A 24294-nucleotide genomic window follows, 5' to 3' on the forward strand; every position below is an offset into this window, starting at 1 on the left:
AACGAATTCTTTTTTTTTTTTATTGTTATGTTAATCACCATGTATCATCATTAGTTTTTGGTATAACGAATTCTTATATTAGGACAGGTACACAAGTAAAGTTGACAGATGTGAAGTAAGAGCCAAGTTTTTGTTTTCCCCAAATACATATTCAAGTTCAATATATGAATAGTTAAGTGTGGCTTTACTCAATAGTCATGATTTTAAAAAAAAAAGTTTGTATGCCCAACTTTATAACAATCACTTATAATGTATTCATGAAAAAAAAATTAAAAATAAATAATTTATTAAAAAATAAAAATAAAATGTACTCATGGAGTTTTATACTTTAAAGTATTATTTTGTAAATCAAGAAATCTTTTTGACTCTGCTGATATAGTATGAACTGAGATTCTTGTATGTAAAAGTTTTGGTTTTTGTATAATGGTTTACATCTATTCAAATTTAAAAAAATTGTTTCTGGACATCTTGAATAGATTCGTGAGGCAGCATGTTGTATTAGAAGGGGTAGAGTCTTGGGAGGTAGCCATTTATAGTTTGAACTCTCTCTGCCGCTTCTGAGCTATGTGCCTGAGTTTCCCAAGCTACAAAATGAGAATACCAGTCACCTACCCCGTATGATTATTTTGAAGATGAAATAAGATAAGGAGTAATAAGGAGTGATAAAAGCCCAGCATCGTGCCTACTGCATAACGGTTATTCACCAAACGTGAGATCCGTCTCTCCTTGATTTCTTCCCCACATCTCTTCCCTGGCAGCCTGGAGTGGTTAGCAAAGGGTGAACAGTTCAAACCATGCTAAAAGCAGACAAAGAGTTATAAATGAACCTATTTGTTGAAAGTCTGTTCCTTCAACAAGTTGTTTGTGTCCATTACTGGCAGGTGCTGCAAGGGATACAAAATAGTCTAAGATAGTTCCTGTCCTTAACAAAACAGATTGGGTAACAAGCTGGGTAAACAAAACACTCCTGAAAAAATAGAAATATCAGCATAATGCTGATTATAATGGAACAGCCCAAGTGAATGACAGCACCAATAAATGCTATGGGATTTCATGGGAAGAAGAACCCAATACAGGCTTGAATGATCCAAGAACTCTCTGGAGAACCCAGAGCTTGCACTGGACTTTGGAGAATGAGTAAGATCTTAAGGGGAGGTCATTCTCAAAAGGGGTTTCTACAAGAGCAATATCTCGGGCAGAGATAATATGCAAGGAGAGACCAGGCAGGTTGGTGTCAAAGGACAGTGCTGAAGAATTAGTGTCTTGCTTTACCTTTTTTTATCCGGCCTTCAAAAGCTCTAATGAGAGAAAGTGTGTCCTGGGGCTATGGCAACAAAACTCTAGAGCCCTTGTGATTCACTCTAAGAACATACAGTCTACTTAATTTTCCTCTCTTCCAACTGCTTCAAACTGAATACACGATTCCAAAAGGACTGCAGATTTTCAGGGAATTTTTCTTCCCCAGAATTTTGATGTGTTCACTACATGTGTTCGCTGTCAGCTGAATTGTATGTCAATAGCAGGTCGGTCAAGATTTACTTAAAATATTTTTAAGAAAGTATGATTAGGAAGCACATGTGTTATTGCAGAGAAGTAATCAAAGAATATACAATGAATCTCTCTCTTCCCCTATTAAAAATTAAATCAATATATACAAGATTAGTCTCAGCTCCAAACTTCTGGAGTTTATGCCTTCTATTAAATTATTCTTTTTATATAATGTACTTTAACTTCATTTTAATAAGACAGAAAATATTTGTATTCAATGGGTAACTATGCCAAATGGCTTGAATTCTTTGGGCAGCTAAAATGTAACTGTTTGTTGTGGCTTGAGGTACACCGGAGGTTTAAAAAAAAAAAGCAAGGTAAGAAATCCCACAGTAACCACATGCTTTCAAGTCTATTATTAGAACCATGTTCTATGTAACATTGGAAAGCAGGGTATGTGCTAGAAGGAGGCATTTGAGGGACTGGGGGGGGAGATGTCAGTAATCTGTCCAACCTTCTGCAACAGTAATGGATACAATTCAAAGACCTGAATTACTAACAGGAAACTTACAGGTTATAACTTATGTAAAGTACTTGCAATTTATGAAGCTCATGCAACATTTAAGCAAAGATCTGTAGTTTCTCTTTCATACATATGGCTTAAGAGTCAACACAGATTGCTTGGCCATAAACATACTAGAAGAAATTTATAGTAAAATAATAAAAAAAATCTTTGGAAATTTTGTTTTTCTAAATTCTCTTGCCGAAGGATTATTACAGACTATCAGGACAGCAATCAAAATAATTTATCCACAGATTTATACGTGAGCATTGCAAAAATGTAATGTGCCTTCGGACATTAAAGGGGAGAGTACAAGAAGAAGAGTAGATTAATAATAAACCTGGCCAAATTCTAAAGGAGCACTCACTAAATGTATTTAATAATAAAGAGAGTATGTGAGCATGGCAAGTCTGAAGCTGATATTCCTGTTTAAAAGCCTCTGGAAGAACTTACATCAGATGCAAAGATCAGCGTTAGCACCTCTCCTGGAGAGCTGCAAAGTCTGAAAGCTGCAAATCATGTTTAAGAGGCTGCCAATATCCTCTTAGAAATGAAGCTCCAAAGAACCTCAGATTCTAAGGGTTAGAGGCCAACCCTTAATCTCTCTTATTGTTCTTCTCACTCCAAAAGCTGATCCTAAATCAACTTTCAAAATGGAGATAATATCATTCAACAGAAAGATCACTATCCTAAAACTGAGGAGCTTCATTAGCTAAAGTCAACAGACACATTAGCAGGTCATTTGATAGTCAAACCCTGGAGGCCAGAAACCATTAACATACTGTAAACCCTCAAGAAGTCAGAATTTGTGATATACAGCATAAGGGTCGTGCTGAAGTTTCTGCTTACTTTGCAAACCCGTATTTCATAAACAACGAAGTTCAACTGTGTAAATAAGATTATGATGTGGATATATTAAAACACTTAGGAGAATAACTTCTCAAGCATTTCAGGGACACCTATTTACATACAGAGTAGAAAATAAATGCTGAATAAATTAATGAATGAATATAGGTAATATACTAATTACAGATCAGTAATGTGTGTTGTAACAGATAACTTAAAAACCTTAAGGTATCAGTTTAAAAAGAATGAGTAAAGTATATTAAACCTACCTCACTTTTGCACTGTTCTGGAAAGCTGTCTTTTAAATATTTATGTGTAAATTCAGATTTTTCAAAATATCACTCTGGGCTTTTAAAAGTTCTAGGTGGCTGCCCATCTATAGCATCTAGCATGATGTTACCTATAATGAGGAACTGATAGTATTTTCTTTTTTTTTTTAAAGATTTTATTTATTTATTTGAGAGAGAGAATGAGAGATAGAGAGCACGAGAGGGAAGAGGGTCAGAGGGAGAAGCAGACTCCCTGCTGAGCAGGGAGCCCGATGCGGTACTCGATCCCGAGACTCCAGGATCATGACCTGAGCCGAAGGCAGTCGCCCAACCAACTGAGCCATAGTATTTTCTAACAGATGCCTCTTCGGTCCTTCTCATGAGAAGGAGGAAATATAGCATGAAATTTAGGAAAAGACAAATTTAAACAAATAATGTTATAATGTCTCATAACTGTAGCAGAACAGTGTAGGGAAAACATCCCCCCCACACACACAGCACCACCCCCCACTTTCAAATTCCCCCTTTCTTACATGATGCCAGAAAGTGGTAGTGAGTAAGTCAGGCACGTTCCTTTCCAAATTAAAAATAAACACAGAAAACTTTCAAATGTCAGAGGCCTTCCATACCACATTATTGATCGGGAAAAACATGCAAGGCTCATGGCAGAATGGAGAAGACCATCAGAATCCTCCTCTTCAGCAAACATGAACCCTAGAGTTTCTGGGATATAGGGTATTAGGTTTTGGTCTCCTGCACTGCCCTAAGTAAACAGATCCATGACAGAAGTCTTTGGGGCATGTATTTATCTACCACGGAATACGACAGAAAGCATAAGTTACTGAAGGTCTTAAATGTTCATGCATACAACTCCCTGAGATACATGCTATTTGCACTGGCCACTCTAGAAAGAGGAACTCTTTAAGAAAGTCTGATTGGAAAGACACAGTCACCTCCCAGCTGGGGGATTACTTCACTGACCACAACTCTAACTCACTACCTAAACTTACCCTCAGTAACTTGCTTTGTTCTTTTGGGATCACCATAATTCCTGTTCAGGATTTCTGAATTTGACCCAGATGAAAAACACAACCTAAACAAGGACTGAACGCCACTACAGCATCTGAGTAACATCATTCCAAACGGCGACGCTCTCTAACAAAATGTCAGGTAAAAATATAGCCTTCAAAATTACATAAATAAGCTAAATCAAAGAGAACAAGAAGAAATGAGTCACCTCCTTTAACATGATGAATGCCTTAAGAGCCACATCTTAGGTATATATGTACACACTAGTAATACGTAAAAGACTTAAGTCCATAAACTACTCCCTTGCTTCGGTAGCTGGCCAGGTGAACTTAACCCAAGAAAAATTTCATCCGGGCTGTCAAGAATGGTGTCTCAGGTGAGGTGGCCAGTTAAAACAATTGGACATTGTTTTGGATCACAATAGCTTTCTATCTATATCCAAACTACAATCTGCAAAGTTAATTTCTGCATCCCTCTACACTCTGCATGTTAGTGTGTATATCCTGTACATCTCCAAGCCCCCACCAAAACGTTAGTAAAATGAAAAAGCACTTATCTACAGGAAACTTATGTGGGTTATCATAACAACATGGAGTACATTTAATTAATCACACTTCCTTTGATATAAATGACCATCTATGGTCACAGAGAGAACAGTGAATTAAATGACTACCAATAACACAGCAATCAGAACAAACCCCCAATTATTTTTGTACTACAAAAGTTTGATGATCTAAAGGCAAATATATTAGAAAATCCGACAAAATATATCCACTTATGATTTCATCAAAAAGATGGAAATTTTAAAACTCAAATGTTCCCAGTAAGTGGTTATTCTTAATACTGTGTTGAAGGTTCAAAGTAGAAAATATTTTAAATCATACTGTATAATTAAACAGTAACAAAACAATTAACTTACTTCTGGATACCCTCACAAGTTCGGACACATTGAAGACTCCAGATTTTACAAAACTATCCTCCAGGTAACCTGAAAATAAATATCAAGAGGAAAAAGATCAGCATAAGCAGGAAGCAAATAAATGATTAAATGCTAGGATTTGTTCAAGTGTTTTGAAACCAAAGGTTAGAAAAAAACCAAGTGTGCTTGTAAAAAACACAAGTAAAAGCAAAACTCTTTGAATGCAATCCGGGGTCTGTTTAAACAAAAGTAAGAAGTTGAGATGCCAAATAATTTCCTAGGGAAATTTTTTCCCCACTTGCTAAATGTACAGGGCAACTGGAATGGTTTTATTTGCCACGGCTCACGCATAGAGAATGAAGACTCAGGGGTTCTTACCGAATGCATTCAGCTCGGTAGCACCTGGTAGACTAAAGTCTACCCATTTATAAAAAAGAAAGAAAGAAAAAGGAAAACCACAACCACAATTAGAACCTTGTTGGAATTACTTCAAAGATTTCTTGAAACCACTGTTCTTTCACAAATCCTTCCCTGATTAAAGAAAAACGAACTGCTGTTAGCAGCACTCCCCCACCCTTGTTTCAAGGTCATGAATCACACAAAAGCCGAACTTGCACGTACAGCAAATACTTTGCATAGACCTATTTCCACGCACCTTTGCTATACCTCACATGATTCCACTGCCCTCTCACTCTTGCTACTACTTCCTTGGACTCCCTTCATTTCGAGAACTGCATACTTTTTCTAGCAAACGGTGATAAATCCAGGCCTCCAGGAAAGCCATGTGACCCTTCCGTGACATCCAAGTGCAGGGTCCACAGTGACTGTGGCCCACTGTTCAAGAGCCTGAGTTAAGTCCTGTGCTGTCTGGGATCTGGTCAAGCTGTGTCCAGAATTAGAAATGAAGACTCCCACAAATACCCAGTCACCTCCCCAGCTTCTCATTGATGTGCAGGAGGTGTGCTGAGGGCAAAGAGGGACAGAAAGCAGGAGGAGGGATATGGTTACTCTCTGCTTCCCAGGAAGAGAATAAGAAAAGCCCAAAAACCCTCAGAATGCAAATGTTTCCAGGAAAACAAACTCTAGATTCTAAGAACCGGCAACTGGATCAGATGTTACATCAAGTTTTGAGGCTAACCAGGGGATTCGATTCAGGACAGGACTGTGAGTCATACGTGGCTTAGTTCTCAAGTCAGGGAGCTGGAATTTGACACCCAACCACACTTTATCAGTGTGGAATCCTGATCATGTTATTAGACTCCTGGTGTCTCAGACTCCTCATTTAAAAACTAGAGATAATTGGGGCGCCTGGGTGGCTCAGTCAGTTGGGCGGCTGCCTTCGGCTCGGGTCGTGATCCCGGGCTCCCCCGCGTCGGGCTCCCTGCTCAGCGGGGGGCCCGCTTCTCCTTCTCCCTCTGCCTGCCGCTCTGCCTACTTGTGCTCTCTCTCTCTATCTCTCTGTCAAATGGATAAATAAAATCTTTTAAATAAATAAATAAATAAAAACTAGAGATAATAAAATTATTATGAATAAGTGAGACAAAAACATAAAATCCATAGTAGGCACTGATTAAATGTTCCCAATGAGTTAGGATTGGCCAGTGGGGTCACCAGTCACCCATACTTTGAATTACGCATGCTGGATTCCAGATGGTCTCAAATTATGTGTAAATCTTTATTTAGCAATTTTACCAGAACAAAAGCTACCACACTACTTTTTAACTGTACATAGCATGAAAAGACAGAAAATCATTCAATGAGCTTCTATGCTTTACTGTTGTGAACTGAGGCGCCATGCTTGTCTGAACACTATTATACCCATCGATTACCTTCTTTAGAAACAGAACAAAAGAAAGAGTGTGAAGGAATTATGAGATCTCAGCTGGTGATAAAACTTAGGTATCATATTAAGTCCTACTTGGAAAAATAGACATTTTTAAGAGGGTAACGACAAAATGTCCCCATTTGATGTACCTATATTTTAAGAAATTCCTACTTTTCAAGCAACTTAGCTTTTCACCAGGTTGAATGCGTTTCAGTGATTATTGAGAAACTTTTAGGTAGCCTACACTGTACAAGGTACTTAAAGCCATGAAGACAAAAAAGGGACTTTGAGTCCCTTTGTGTGGTTGCAGGGAAAGATATTTTCAATTTTCTGAACCATGGTAGGTTATCATTGTATAAAACAACAACAAATGCAATACACATCTTTGTAAAGTATAACAAATTATACTTTATATACAGTAAATATAAAATTTTATACTTGGCAAATACATTAAATATGAAGACCTTATTTATCTTGATGGCAGCTCATATACTTAACCAATCAGACAAGATTATTTGTCCTCACCCAACTGTACTCTGTAAATGCCTGCCCTCCTACCTTTCTCATGCAGTTCCCTCTCTCTCTGCATATTCTGTCTTCATCCTGCAATGTCCAGCTCAACCACCATCCACTCTGTAACCCGTTCCTCTACCCTCCTCTTCCAATCCCTGCACCAGCCAGAAATGATCTCTTTCTTCTGAATTCACAGGGCACCTGGTCTGTACTCATTTACATCACTGTACACATTCAAGTGTCCAGGATATCTGTTTTCAAGTCTTGTGTTCCTTATTGGATTATCAGCTCCTTTATTTGGGAGAGTGACTGGGGAATCTCCCTTAACCAACTCAGTGCCTATATATATACTAACCACTAAATCAATGCTTACAAAGAACAAAATTTTAAATTTTAACCTTTTGGAACAGGGTCATAAATAAGCGTCTTAGTAATTATGTAACAATATAGGTATGGATGGCTTAAGGTTGAAGGATAACTATACTGACTCCTGTTAGTCCCTGGAACTCATCTGCTGAGGAGTTTATTCAGGCTTTTGGGTAGAACGGGAAAGAATGATGATCAGATGACTTTGTTACGTACTAGTGTACAACTTTAGACATTTGGTACAAAGTAACTACCAAGAAACTAGAAGTGTTTAAAGGATCAGAGTTCAAATAAACATATTTGTAAAATAAACTGATGAGTGAGTGACTAGGGAACATTTCAATATATTTATGTAAATTAAATCATGTATCATACGTAATAACATTTTAATATGTAGATATCATCTGAAGTTCATTTCCTTATCACTCCAGTGAGTAGTCAAGGCTCCATCTGCTTCGTCATACTCATGAAGATGGAATGGTGAGCGGACTTCAGGAGCCGAATCATACGGGTGGGAGGAGGCCCCTCAAACTAATCCTACTAGCGGAAGACAGGCAGTCACACACAGGCAGATACAATGCCTATCTCATAGAAAAGGGAAAGCAATCCGGAATGTAGCAGGGTGCTTCTCCATCCCTCACCTCAAGTTCCGAGGAATCTGAATCGACAAGGAAACCTGAAAGAGTTATTTTGCTGAAACTATGAAAGGCACTGCAAATATGTCAGAACTGCTTTGGCACCCACTTGACAAAATGCAACACCCACAGGTCCCCCCGGGGCTCCAGTCCTGCATGGAGCATAGTGAGACTTCACAGAAAGGAGGGCCCCCTAGGATGAGCGGTAACGCGCCCCCCTCACATGACCTTATGGGAGTGGGGGCTAGGAGGAATCAGGCAACTGGGTAACCTGGGAGAAGCACCCGAAGCAGACGGTTGCCTCCTCCATTCATCTCTGCACACAGCACAGCCTTACGATGGACAGGCATTACCCGAGATGAGGAGGGCAAAGGAAAGAAACAGTGGAGGAGAGAGGACTTGGATAGCGAATAGCATACAAGAAAATATATAAGAAAGAATGCATAAGGACTCTGGCAAAATAACCGGGGAGAATCATGCAGAGTGTCAGGAGCCCTGTCAAAGTACAGAGGATGAGACTCAGCAAAAATGCAGGTTATTACTATTAACACAACCCCATCTGTAACCTCCAGGCTGCTGGGGCCTTCCAGAAGCATGGTTTTCATGTGTTACCTAGACCACTGTGAATCTAAGTAGCTGATACAAAGGCCAACGACTTTAAATCAATTTGGAGACATTCATATAGTGAATTCCCTTCATCTACCAAAGGAAATATGAGCATCTCTTAGGCAGAGCAGCTGCTTAATGGTTACAGAGCAATATTACACAACAGCTTAAGCCAAGAAGCAAAGAACAACTCGGCATTTATGTGATGCTGTATTTACACTACATGTAATGCTTTTTAAAAAATAAAATTGAGTAGGAAATAAAGACCTCTGCAAACTGAAAATTCTCAAAGGCAATATCAAATTATATTATTTTACTTCTTTTTTTATTTTTCTCTAACAAAAGCAACAATAAATCACTACTCAGAAGTTAATATAGTGTTTAACCTCCTTTACAAACAATAACAAAGGGACACAATGGCATATCTAACTGTTAATATCTCAAATTATAATCAGCTCCATTTGAATGTTAAACAACATTTACATAGAAAATCCAAAGGAAAACTGATAACGCTCATTTTTATAGTCTACTGTGTTCTATTCTTGAAATTAAAAAAGAAAAAACCACAGAAAGCAGTTATTAAATTCATGAAAGCTGTCTTCAAGTATTAGAAGGACTGTTAATGTAGATGTTGGATAAGACTTCTGCATAGTTCCAGGAACTGTTTTTTGGCTCAATAACCAGATTTGTCATCCAATAAGAAAAGTCCTAGAAGGGAATGGGAAACCTTGCAAAGGTAGTAACAGCCAACACAGGCCAAGCTACTGCTCTAAGATCTTCAAAAGCATTAATTCACATAATGCTCCTAATTATCCTACTGGTTGTCATGCAAGCGCTCCCATTTTACAGATGAGGAAACTTGTGTCTACAGAGGTAGGGGGTTTCCCAGAGGCAGTAAAGACCCCCCATTAAGAATTCTCACTTTGGGTAGGAAACTGAATTAAGAGCACCTCCGAAGCCCACTGCAATGCTCAGGTTCCACTTTTTTTTTTTTTAAGATTTTATTTATTTATTTGAGAGAGAGAGAGAGAGAGAGAAGAGTGTGCCTGCGCACATGCACAAGCAGGAGGGAGGGGCAGAGGGAGAGGAAGAAACAGGCTCCCCGCTGAGCAGGGAGTCTAGTGCTGGGCTCCATCCCAGGACCCTGGGATCCTGACCTGAGCTGAAGGCAGACACTTAACCCACTGAGCCACCCAGGAGACCCAAATGTTCCACTTTTTTACAGGGCCCTTTTCCTGTTAGTTTTCTTGCACTGCTTGCTCATTTGGAGAAAGAACAGGACCCCTAGGTATCTCACAGGCATTTTCCAACCTTAGGATTCCAATTGTTCACTTCCTTCCGCAGAGTGTAAAAGACGCCTAAATCCTTTTGTTTATGGATGCAAAGGGAGAGAAGATAAGATTATTTTACACTAGCTCTTTGCCAAACTTCACATAACTTCAGATACCACCACTAACCTACTGGGGATTTTCTGGTAATGGTGTTGTAAGGCATGGCTTTATCTGCAGTTTCTTGACTGATCTGCACTGTCCACAGTTAAGAATGAAGACAGTGATTATGAAATAGACAGAGTAATCATTACAAAGATAATGATTCTCTGTGTAGAGACTGACCCTCAGCCTATATAGCCAAGGCTCACATTCCAGTATTAATTTAGAATTAAGTTTATCCTCCACTATGAAATGTCCCTTTGGTAATGTAAGTGATTCAGCAGGACAGCAATTTTCTGACTTTAACACACTCTGATAGTACTATATTAACGTTATTTGTTTTTTTAGTGTTTCCTTCTAGTCCATTAAACTTTTTCCAGCATATATGTAATACATAAAAATATGTATTTTTAAAAATGGAGATCAAATTTAAATGAGTTTGTATCCTGCTTTTTTTCTAATTCACATTGTATCTTTCCTTTAGATTAAACAGTTTTTCAGAAGCATGATTTTAATGTCTGTATAATATTACACTGCATGGCTGTACTTTGACCATTCTCTTTTTTTTTGGCATTTTAGGTTATTTCCCATTTTTTTAAATATTATAAACAGAACTGCCATTAACATCCTCGTACACAAATCTTTGTCAGCAATTCTCATGACTTCCTTAGGCTGGAGTTCCCAGAAGTGGAATTACTGGGTCAAAGGACATAAACGTTTTTAAAACTCTTGGTTAAAAACTGTCAAGTTGCTTTCCATAAAGATTTTTGCCAATTTCTTCTCCCTCGGGCAGAATGAGCGTGTCCATGTCACCACCCTGCTGCCACAATTACATATTAGTCATAACAGGGACTTGTTTTAATTGTAGCAAGTTGATAGAGAAAAGATATCATTACATTAATGTCATAATTTTCATTTACTTAATTATAATAAAATTGGATTTTTTCAGATATTTATGCATTATTTCTTTGACAAATATGCAAAAATATGTAAAATAGGAATTGTGCTCTCAGAAATATTTTTCTTAATATTAATGACATTTCTTCTAGAGTTTCACAGTTAATGATAATGTTGGCTATTAATTAATAATTTTTTTATCATTGTATATGTTCATTTATTCCTAGTTCTCTCAGATTTTTAAGTGTTCTGATCAGAATGGTTACTGAATACCATTAAATGCTTTTTTGGCATCCTTTTTAAATTTCCTTACAGTATTTATTGTTGTTTTATATATTACTGAATTCTTAGATTAAATTATCTTTGCTTATCCACACAAGGTAGCTCTTTTAGTTTACTGCTAAATTGGTTTGTTAACAGTTTCTTCTGACTTCTCTCTATGTAGCTAGTATACTTTTCTGGGGATCTCTGTTTCATTTGTGAAGTTTTCATACTAGGGTTACATACATGCTTCATAAAATGGTTTGGATGACAGCCATTTTTTATTTCAAAGAAATATGAAAAGTTCGTGAAAGTCTGGAAAAACTCACTGGTAAAACGATCTTCTCATCATCTGTTTCAGAGAAGATTCTAGAAAACTGTGAGTCTTTCATGAATTTGCTCTACTCTTATTTTCTGGTCTTGAGGCAATTTTATTATAATTCTTTCGTATTTTCAAGAAAATCATCAATTCTTTCATATTTTCAAATATATTAGCAGAGATACTTTATGTTTTACTAAGGTTTTTTACAGTATAGTAAAATTAAAATTAATTATATTTTACTGTTATATCATATTAAAATATATTATAATAAAATTACATTAAGTTATGTGCAAGTATACTGAAAGATCAGCTCTGCCCCTTACTATGTAAACCTAAGGTAGGTTGAGCAACTTTTCCACACCTCACACTTCACTATAATACAGATGATAATCATAGTAACCTATGAGCCAATATGAAAACTGTAATTGTTTTCAAAAAATAATAAAGAGAGATATTTCATTTTAAGAGCAGGGAAAGGGAAGGTAGAACTTCCAAATTAACAAAGAGAAAGCAAAACACAGTGAATAGTAACTTAATCAAACAATAAAACTAAGAACATAAGATGTAAAAATAAATAATATAAGGTAAATAGAACAAATAAAATTAAGCATATCCCATTACAATACAGGTAAGTGGATTGAATTAGCCCATAAAGAACATTAGATCAACTGAAGCAAATAAAATTCAGCTATTTTTAAGGAACACATCAAAGACAAAATGACAACAAGAATTAAAAGTTGAAAATAAAATGGTGTGCAAAGAGAAATCAGGCAAATTCCAACAAAAAGTAAGCAGTGTCAGTTAGTGGTGGTTAAGAGAATTTAAGATGAATTACAATAAACGAGATAAAGAACATTACAAATGGATAAAAGGCATATTTAATAAAGAAGATAAATCATAAACCACTTGTGCACCAAACAATATTGTGCAGAAATGCAATAAAACAAAAACTATTAAAATACAAGAAACTTTATAAAAATACAATTGTAGTGAGAATTTTGAATACATTCTCTTTTAGAGTTGAACATGACTATTAGACAATGACTAACTTTATATCATTCAAATACAAAGTATACTTTGTTAGCACATCCGCAGAAATTTTTAAAAATTGATCATGTCCTTGACCAAAGAGAAAACTGTTACTACTCTGTCATCTTTGGTAAATAAGACTAAAAGTAAAAAATGAAAGAGACCAAATTTTCTGAACTACCTGAAAATTAAGAAAATAAGCTATCAATCAAACAGAAAATCAAAAGAAAAATTATGGAAGTATCTAGAAAGCAATGAAAAGAAAAAGGCAAAAGGCAAATTACTTTACCATTGAGAGAAAGAACAGTAAAACAACCCAAGAAAAATTAAAAAGGGAACTAAAGATAAAAGCAGAAATCAATAAAGTAGGAAAAGAAGTATTTAAAACAAAAGAATAAAAGGGAAGAGGTTTTTCTGAGACCAGCAAAACAGAAAAATCATTTGCAAACCTCATTAAGGCAAAAAAGAAAAAGCAAAAATATACAAGAATAGAAGGGAAACATAACCATAGAAACCAAATACATTAAAAAAAATTACAAGAGAATAACACATGCAACTTACTGACCACAACTTCGAAAACTTAAATGGGCAATTACTTACTAAAGTAAAAGTAACCAAAATTGAGCAAAGTGGAAACCTGAATAGACCAATTACCCCTAGTGCAGTGGTTCTCAAAATTTGCTGATCATTGGAACCACCTGGGGTTCTTGAAAAACAACTATGCTTGGCTTCCACCCTCAGCCATTCTGATTTAATTGGTATGGATGTGTCCTAGACATGAGGATGTTCTAAAATTTCCCCTGGTGATTCAAATGTGCAGCAGAGTCCGGGAACCACTGGTTAGCATCTTGCTATTCAAAATGTGGTCCCACAACCAACAAACAGTACTGGCATAACTGGGGAGCTTGTTAGGCACACAGAAGTTCAGGGCCAAGCCCAGACTCTCAAAATCAGAATCTGCAACTTAACAAGACCACCGGTTATTCCTATGCACTTTAGAATCTGAAAACCCTAGAAGAGAATTGAAAGGTGATTTAAAAACCACCTTTAGAATGGCACCAAGTATAGATAGATGGGTGCACAGCTGGATTTTATCTTTTGCCTAGCCTTTAAATTCCAATGATTTTTACACTCTCCCAGGCTTTAACAAATGATGACAAAGTTCCTTATGAAGAAAGCTCTCTTGTGAGCCTTTATTAGACCAGCAAAACTTAAATGACTAAATTTGCAACTTCCCTCATTCAACCAAAGCAAGCAAACGAAACAACCAAAGACCAAGCATACACATAAATGCAACTTCAAAGATCCTAAATAAAATTGGATATATTCGATTCACATATTCGAATTGATTATAACAATGTTATTGAAAGAACAATACATCATTATCATTAGGGTTTTATTCCATGACTGAGTGCAGTTCACCGTTACAAAATCTATCAATACAATAGAGAAAAAAAAAAGGAAAGACACACGACCTTATCAATGGATGCTGAAAATGCACTTGACACCAACAAGAAAAGCAGGCTTTCCTAATAACAAATCTCAGCAAAAACAGTGATAAAAACAAGTAACAGACTGTTTAGCAAAACCCAACAAGTTATCCTAAAAGAAGAAAACTAGTCTACCATTCCTAGGTACTCAACCTCTTCAAGGCTCCTCCTCTTTTCAGTCCTTAAAAATGTAATCTGTCGGGCCTCCGGGGGGGCTCAGTCCTTAAGCGTCTGCCTTCAGCTCGGATCATGATTTCAGGGTCCTGGGATCAAGCGCCACATCGGGCTCCCTGCTCGGTGGGGAGCCTGTTTCTCCCTCTCCCTCTACTGTTCCCCCTGCTTGTGCCCTCTCACTCTCTTTGTCAAATAAATAAATAAAACCTTTTAAAAAAAATGTGCTCTGTAAATAAACTAGTCGCAAAGACAAATACTGTATGATTTCACTTAGATTAGGTATCTAGAGTAGTCAAACTCATAGAAACAAAGTAGAATGGTGGATGCCAAGGGATGGGAGAAAGGGGAACGGTGAGTTGTTATTCACTGGTGATAGAGTTTCAGTTTTGCAAGATGAGAAAGTTCTGGAAATTGATTGTGCAACAATGTAGATAAACTTAACACTACTGAACTGTACATTTATAAATGATTAAAAGGGTAAATTGTATTTTATGTGTATTTTATGACAATTTAAAAAATCATAATTTGGGACTCATAATTGTTACTAAATTCTTGCTTATATATATTCAAAGAATTACTTTTTTACATTGGTACTAAATTCTTGTTTATATATATTCAGGAATTACATTTCTACACTGGCATTTATGTCTGTAATCTTATTCATAATAGTTACTCAGATGTAATTCTGTTTAATATTCTCATTATTAGTCTATAGCTACATTTGTATCTATAGGTAGAGATCTGAGAACTTTCTTTTTCCTTTTTTTTCCCAAGATTTTATTTATTTATTTGACAGAGAGAGAGAGACACAGCAAGAGAGGGAACACAAGCAGGGAGAGTGGGAGAGGGAGAAGCAGGCTTCCCGCTGAGCAGGGAGCCCGATGCGGGGCTCGATCCCAGGACAATGGGACCATGACGCGAGCCGAAGGCAGACGCTTAACGACTGAGCCACCCAGGTGCCCCAAAAACTTTCTTTTTCCTAAAATATTTTATTTCAGTGTATCACTTGTTAATTGGTATAGGTTTTCAAGTAAAATTTTTACAAAGAAAATAAAAGACTCTATTTTTTGAGACTACAAATAATAAAGAATATAGTTCTATTGCCTTTGACTACAGAGAAAACTCCTTAAACGTAAAAGAAGTTTCATCATAATTCTAAGTGATTCATCATAATTCTAATTCCCCCAGTCTTCTGTTATTTAATGTTGACCAAAAGAAAAAAAAAAAAGTACAGGTAACTTTGTTTTTCCTCCAGGATGATTACAAGATTCTCTTTTTCTTCCACAAAATACAAACACTTCCAAAGGATATATTTAGATACCATTACTGTTGGTTAGATATAGTTAGCCCTTTTGATCTAAATATTTAGATCATTTTTAGCTCATTAAAGTTTTCTTAATTTGTCTTTGATTCTATTGCTCTCCTAACTGCTCTGATTTCTCACCAAGAACACTTAAATTAATACTCAATTTTCTATTCTCCCATCATAAACCTTTTTCTGATCATTTTAACCTCTTTGCTTTTTTCTTCTGCTTTTGGAGCAAATATCTCAAGTTTGTCCTCTATATCAGGGATTATTTCCACAGTATCAGTTCTATTTCTTATTCCTTCAAATGCAGACTTTACATGAGAGCAACTTTAGTTTTCTTGTTATTTCTGCTTATCTCATATGGCACTCTCTTCGAAGCTATTCTTTTATCTGTTCATTTTTCCATGTAAGTCCTTTCTTCTAACTAGACAGATTGTTTTCTCTGAAATTTTCTTCGGTGTTTCATTTTCAAAGATATGTTCTTCTTGACCTTTCCCCATGTTCTTCACTATTTTCTTACCAAGGGCATACTCTTGTGATTTTCTTTTACTTAGAGGGTAGTCTACAGAGATTTTGGGTTTGTCCTCAGAAAAGTGTATGGCTTTCCCTTGGCTACAGTAAGTAAAGGTTTCAATACAGGCTGAGATTGAGGGCTCTAGAATTTACATAATTGGATCTGAATTCCCGTCTTATCACTTACTAGCTATAAACTTTAAGTAAATTACCTAACTTTAATATAAATAAAAATAACAATAATGATTATGATAATAATATTATAGTGGCTATCATTTATTGAGTGTTAATTATGTTATAAACAAGGTTCTATGCTAAGCTTTTTATTTATTTATTTATTTATTTATTTTTAAAGACTTTATTTATTTGACAGAGAGAGAAGAGAGCACAAGCAGGGGGAGTGGCAGGCAGAGGGAGAGGGAGAAGCAGGCTCTCTGCCGAGCAGGGAGCCTGATGTGGGGCTCAATCCCAGGACCCTGGGATCAGGACCTGAGCCGAAGGCAGACGCTTAACCAACTGAGCCACCCAGGCGCCTTATGCTAAGCACTTTAAACTCTACCTCAGTTCACTTTCAGATTTGCTCCTTTTTTATTAATGACTTTGAATAAATACTTAAACTTTCTACCCAACCCCACCACTCCCTTTTGTAAAATGGGAAGAATAATAATACTGAACTCAAAGATTTGAGATGAAGGTTAAGTAAGAAAGCGCATACAAAGTGCTTCGGGTTCCATAAATGCTTGTTGGTAATGGTAGTATCACAGTACCAATAATCGTGTTAGTCAAAGTTGGTAAGGGCAGCTCCTAACCAATTCCCATTGATTACTGGTCCTTCATCTCATAAGCCTTTTCCCACCCTACCACCTAGCCATGGAAGATCCTACCACATAAGTACATGAAAACCCTCAATTTCTATAACGGCGTGGCTCTGGAAGGACAGATGGGACCAAGTTTCAGAGGGTCTTCTCTATGGTGTGAAGGAGTTAGACTGGCACAGAGTGGAAAATTTTTTTAAAGATTTACATTAGGAAGTAAAAGAAGATTGCTAGATGTCTTCCCACACTCTTTTTCTTTACTTCCTCTTCATCCCACATTTCCTAACCCTGTTGTTCCCTGGGTTTTACAGCGTTTTAAATTAATGTAGAAAAATCTCTGAACCTAGGGGAATGATAGTGGGAGAGAACCAAATTTAAACGTCCACAATTTCTCAAAGAACTAACACTGCTATCTTTTGTGAGTATTAAGATAGAAAAATGACCATTTTTAAATTTAGTCTAACCACACAATTATGAGATAAGCCTCTAAGATTCTAGCTAAAGGTTATCCTTCAGTCTCAGTTTTAGTGTGCTTAGGAAAAGTTACAGTTTTACGTATCCTTACAGAAATTTTAGTGAAGAACTGGGAGAAACTGGATCAGAAGTTAAGCAAGCAATGTGGACTTTATATTAGATAGCTAATAATAATTATTTTGCTATATGCCTAAAAAGACCTAATTTTAAATCTCACTACTCTCAATCAAAGTTCTAGCAGGGTTTTTTGTTTTGTTTATTGATCTATTGATTTATTTATTTTTGTAGAATTTGTCAGGCTGGTCTTATTTATATGAAAATACAAAGGACCTAAAAAATAACTTTTAAGAACTTATTATAAATACTTACCATAAAGTTACACAAATCAAGAAAATACTTTGATGCTGACAAAAGAGAAGACATATATCTCAGTGGGACAGACCAGAAATAGACACATAAATGTATCATTGTTGCTATTTGATAAGTAGCTATGCAACTCAATGGAGGGGGAAAAAATGTCTCTTAAATGGTACTGGATTAACTGGATATCCATATTTTTTTAAAAAGGATATCAACCTTTAAAAAAGATATCAACCCTTATGTCACACTCTATGTGGTATATCCATATAATGGAATACTACTCCACAATAAAAACTAATATATTATTGACAAATGTAATCACATGGATAAATCAAAATTTTTATTCTAGATTAAGGAAGCCAGACACAAAAGGATACATTTATACAGAAGAGACATTTATATAAAATTATAGAAATGTAAACTGATCTAGAGTGATATAAAGCAGATCAGAGGTCATCTGAGGATGGGGGTAGAGAAAGGAATGGATTATAAAGTGGTCAGAGGAAACTTCTGAGACTGATGGAAATGCTCATCATCTTGATTGTGGTGACATATATATATTTATATATATATGATATATATTCTTTCCTTTTTCTTCCCTTTGTGTGTGTGTGTGTGTGTGTAGATATATACACTATAGATAGTTATACAATATATTGTATATCAATTACACATCAATAAAGAAAAAATGACCTTCTTGAGCTAGTGATCTATATACAGTAGTCTCCACATTTTCAAAGTAACAATATTTCCATATCACACACACATAAATTACAAATGAGTCCAAAACATTCCATTTAATCAGTCACGTATTTTTTGCAACTTCTAGAAAGATCTTACCTGTTCCTCATTCATGATCATGTAAACTCTAACACCATTAAAGTATACTCACTAAGCAAAAGCATAAAAAAGGCAAGAAGGCCTTCTTTACAATTCATCAGATGGTGAGGAGAAACATTTGATTCATCTGAGACTGGTGTTCTGTATCAGTAATTATATTGGAGTACTACAATTCTCAGTCTGATACATCCCTATGAAATTCTTCAGACCATGCCACACAAAGTTAGGAGTTCGTAATGTCCCCAGATAATCACGTCTGAGGTGTGGTGCATCTGCAAGGCAGAAGAGGCCCACTGTGACGTCTCTATGAAACATCAGGCTTTTCCTGGCTTAGGACAAACTGTAGGGATGGACATGATCTCATTACTGCACAAACAGGTTCCAATTTATTTAGCGTGCTACTGGTCTAAGCCTCCATCTCATAGATTCTAAACATTGCTGAATATTGTCTCTGGCCAGGTATTTGCCTTAGATGTTACAAATGCACAAACGGAAGACTACAATCCTCACCTGAAGGTGTCCAGAATCCGCTAAGGGAAACAGACAAGTAAAAAGTGGTAAAATTGCAGTTAAGTGCTATTATTGTAAACGGTACTAAAGGGAGGGCCTGGAGACGTCTCACTGATGAGGTGTCAAGGAAGTACAGCCATTCTAGGACACAGACAGAGACACAAACATGGCTAAGGCTAAAGCTAAATGCAAGGTCCATGTGTGCAGTGAAAGGAACAGTCGGGACCGTATCAGGAAGGGCTGGATTAGATGCCATGCTAAAGATGAGGCGTAGCCTGGAGTGGAAATTTTTGAAACATATACGGAGGGGAGTGGAATAATCAGATTTGCACATTATGGAAATCACCATGGGCCTACGGTGGATATTCACAGGGATTAAGACCCGAGGCAAAAATATGAGCTATGGAGATTAGGAAAATTACTATAATCATCTAGGTGTTCTAATTAAAAGGACAGAGTGTAAATATATTTAAGAAAATCATAATGCATGAGATTTAGCACCAACTATTCTTTTTTAAAATATTCTGCCTTCCTCATCTGCTATAAGAGTAACCCCACCAGTGGCCTTCTCTCATCCCCCTTCCTCATCAACATGTTCTCTCAAAAACTTTTAGGTAATCCCTTCTTCACCTGCCAATACTATGCAAAGTAATGTAATTTATGTGGGCTCTTTCTGGATATCAATGAGGACATATTAAGTATAAAACAGCAGAATGCTTTATTTGTCCTGATGAAGATGACCATCTTTACTCCTTGCTTACTTACTTAGAAAGTATTGTTCTGCATAGAAAGTAGTTCAATTCAGAAAAGGACTGCAATCCAAAATACCAAATTTTGAAACTAAAATTCTACTACATTAAAAAAACGTGCCACAAAATAAACAATGGAGCCATTATCTTATAATACAACATGTCACTTGTCATGCATACTTTACCAGAGTAAGGGAGCTCACTGAGATATCATGCAGCCCAGAGAAACGCATGTGTATAATCCCCACACCACTGGCCATGTGACCGACTTGTGGCAGGGCTCCCTGGAGCCTCTTCCTTGATCCTCTGAGGTTTCTGCTTCCTGGGTTAAGAACCCCCAAATATCTTTCCTAGTCTTGAGTTCCAAACCCTTTTCTGCCAATGGCTCATAAACTTTTTAAACAAATGAACAAAAAACTACAGCTTTATTGAGATATAATTCACATACAATTTTAAAGTGTACAATTCAGTGGTTTTTTGGTATATTCAGAGAGTTGTACAACCATCACCACTACCTAATTCCAGAATATTTCCATCACCTTACCAAAAAACCCCATACCCATTATCGGCCACATACCCATTTCCCACAACTCCAAGCTCCTTGCAACCACTAATGTACTTTGTTTTTATGGATTTGCCTAGTCCAGACATTTCAAATAAATAAAACCATACAATTTATGAAAAAAAGAAACTATCGTGTCCCTCCCTGTTTGTTTCATTAACAAGTGTATGTGATATTTTAATGATGATAAGATCAAATCTGCAAGTCAAGTGGTTTTTCTGTGTTCCTCCTCCTGAATGCCCTGGGGACATGAATATGCTGAAGGGATGGAATGGGAATGGCGGAAAAAGGAGTATCTCTGTTGGGTTCAAGAGTCAGCAATACTTCAGTGGAAAGAGGAGTATGTTCTTAGTTCTACTATGTAAAATAAAATAAAAGAGTGCATGGTCCCTATAGACCAGCGAGCGAGTCAAAAGACCCCAAAAGATATATAACAACACTGAAAACCAAAACCTGATTTTTTTTCTTAAATTCTTCTACCATGGCATTATGCAAAAGCCAACAAGACTCAAATTGCCACGCAAAAGTACTTGCTGAAATTGCTCAATACCTTAACACTCTTTTATAGTTACAGAAAAAGAAAGAAATGAAACTTCAGTGGGATTTTTCCTACTAACTTGAAATTACATTCTCTTCTATAAGGTAGAAACGGATTACAACTTGGGTAGCTATATATCTTCCTCTCTGCTTAGTATTTTATTCTGCTTGCAATATATTACCATAGGGTAATTGGTCCTATGGTAATCATAGAATTGATCCTTCTTTCCAAGCATGATGCTCTAATAGGCAAGTGGAGATGCCCTGGGTGCCTCTGCATGGGACAATACGTCCAGCAAGCTTAGCTTCTGCCGAGTTCAATGATCTTAACTGGGGTGGAGCAAGTCCACTCTATCCCTGATACAGAACAATCCCAGCTTTCCAGCTGTGAGGAGGAAAATGTTTTGCATTATTAAATTGTAGCCATATGCTGCAAAAGCAGGCCTTGTAAATATGGAGAGGGACAAGAATCTAAATGGAGAGGAAACTTTAGATGCAGGGAGTCGTAAAAAGAACCTGAGATACTTGAGTCATGAGCCTTGGGCAGTGGGTGCATTCACAGCTTAACCCCAGGGTAGTCAAGACGGCCACCTCTTTCACAAGGGGACCCTACCCTCCCTGTAGGGAATCCAGATATTTAACGAGGAAAGAAAAATATGTTACACCAACATCTTTTAAAATTTAACAATTTGCAACCCTTTCAGGTGCAAAGCCTCTGAAAACTTCTCTGGAACCAGGTGCACAATGAAGTCAATGCCCACATCAATATAGTGAAATTTCGCTTACACCCTAAGTCACTTTATATCATTTCAGATACCACAAGATCCTGCAATACAGTTAGAAAGCTAGGAAAAACAAAAGTCTGGCTAGCTATGGTGTCTCTCACAGCTAGTCCTTTCTCTCGGAGCTTTGTGAAAGAAGAGCATTTGCTGTGTTTAAATTACACTTGTGACTATGTACCAAGCGGGCCCCTGACCTGTACAAATGCAAAGCATGGGAACTCAAGAAAAGATGGAGCAGAAGACAAATGGGGGCTACAGAGCTCTAGCAACTGCAATAACTTGGCAGAGAGCATCCCCCCTCCTGCATCAGTGCCCTGACCCCACAGCCTCAGAAACTCTCAGCTAACATCTCTCCCCAGGCTCATTCCCACTGAGGCAAGGGTCACTCAAGATTCACCTCCATCATCTGTTCACCCTCTGCCCACTGCCCCTTGTCCCAGCAGCTACGGCTATTACAACTGCCCCCAGGGACTCAAGCATGGCAGTCACTGTGAGTGTCAGGAGACCCAGACTCAGTCTGCTAGGGGACCTCAACACAAAGATTTCTCATTTCTTTCTCTGCGTGGCAGTTCACGCTCATAAACACTTAGGCCAACCATAGACAAGACCAAACTTCATTTTTTCACTAGGCATTCTACCAGAGTCAATTGTGTTATTTATCAGGTGCAGGGGAGGAGAGGCAAGGAAAAAAGTACCAATGACAAAGTGGCATTACTACTGTCTTAAGGTTTTGATCCATGAAAAAAAGTGAGCTTTAGCCTCCATGTGCCGATAACTACCTGGACCTGTGGGCAAATCACTTGCCCTCTTTGCCCTGTTTTCATAAGTCAAATGAAGAAGCTGAATTAACAGTGTTATAAGCACCGATATCCTATGCTTTCTTGAGTGTGTTCAGCAAAAAAAAAAAAGATTGGATTATAGTAGTCAATTATTCATTTAGAAAATCTAACTGTCTACTTGGGAAGGGGGAAATGTGTAAGCAAATATAAGCATAACATAAAGCAGCGATCACAATAGAACAGAAGTGTCGAACCCCGCCTGAGAGAATCTGGTAAGATGCGTGGAGGAGTTTGGAGTTCGGAAGTACAGGATAAACAAGACTTTGTTGGATGGATACGGCAGTCCTGGCAGAGGAAAGAGCATATTGCGAGAAAGAAAGGGAAAGGAATGGAACTTGGTATCTGAAACTAACAGCCCTTGAAAGCCATGACACAGAAGAGGGTCATAAGCAGCAAGATATGGGGAGTTTTTCAGAAAGTCAGATTTGTGTTTTATAAAAAGTATTTGTACATAAGATTAGAGAAAGAACAGGGACAGAATGGAGGCAAGTATAGGGTTTTTGCACAATTACAGACAAAAAATAAAGTCTGGAGCTCAAATAAGTGTAACAGGGAGTGGGTGGGGATGGTGGATTCAAGAGACTTTGGAGTATGTGGAGGGTGAGGAACAGAGTCCCCGAGGAAGGACTCCGGGGCTACTCTAACCAAGGGCTCTGGCCCCAAGATAAATCACAGGGAGAAAATCTCAAGTCTGGGAGAAAAGAAAATGAATCGAATTTTGGAAATGTTGAATTTGAGCTACCCCTGGGGCATAAAGGGAACCCTGTCCAGAAAGTAGTTGGGCACATGAAACCTGAGGAGAGAGATCTGTTCCAAAGGCGCATATCTAAGAATAACAAAAGGTGAATGAACTTAAAGTCACGGGGGGACTGGAAACACACACAGAACTAAAGATAAAAATCTGGTGAAGTAAAGGGAAGAAGCAACTGACAGAAAACATAATGGTTCCTGGATTACGAGGAAAAGGCCCTGTTTCAAAAGCACAGACAACAAAAGCAAAAAAACCCCAAGTGAAATGGTATTAAATTAAAGCTTCTGCCCAGCAAAGGAAACAAGCAAGAGGGTGAAACTGTGACCTATGGCATATGGGAGAAAACAGCTGCAAACCATATATCAGAGAAGGGGTTCATCTCCAAAATATAAAAGAAACTCCTACCGCTTGGCAGCAAACAAAACAAAACAAAACAAACAAACAAAAAAAAACAACAACAACCCTACTACTCACCTGATTTACCAATGGGCTAAGGATTTGAATAGACTTTTTTTTGCAAAGAAGATGTACAGATGGCCAGCTGGCATATGAAAAAAGGCTCAGGGGGCACCTAGGTGGCTCAGCTGGTTAA

The 24294-nt window shown here is 37.3% G+C and overlaps 1 protein-coding gene across 7 annotated transcripts in view; it reads right to left on the reverse strand.

Annotated features, from left to right (window-relative positions):
• NFIB (nuclear factor I B) overlaps nt 1-24294 on the reverse strand; it is a 436652-nt gene that overhangs the window by 59764 nt on the left and 352594 nt on the right. For all 7 annotated transcript variants that reach the window (XM_088019179.1, XM_088019178.1, XM_028107279.2 and 4 more), the window contains exon 4: nt 5114-5182. In XM_088019179.1, coding sequence (XP_087875305.1) covers nt 5114-5182 — 69 coding nt within the window. The remainder of the gene's footprint in view (nt 1-5113; nt 5183-24294) is intronic.

Source organism: Eumetopias jubatus, unplaced genomic scaffold, assembly GCF_037043125.1.
Source record: "Eumetopias jubatus isolate StellerSeaLion01/CBP00866 unplaced genomic scaffold, mEumJub1_p1.0 scaffold_15, whole genome shotgun sequence".
Lineage (NCBI taxonomy): Eukaryota > Metazoa > Chordata > Mammalia > Carnivora > Otariidae > Eumetopias > Eumetopias jubatus.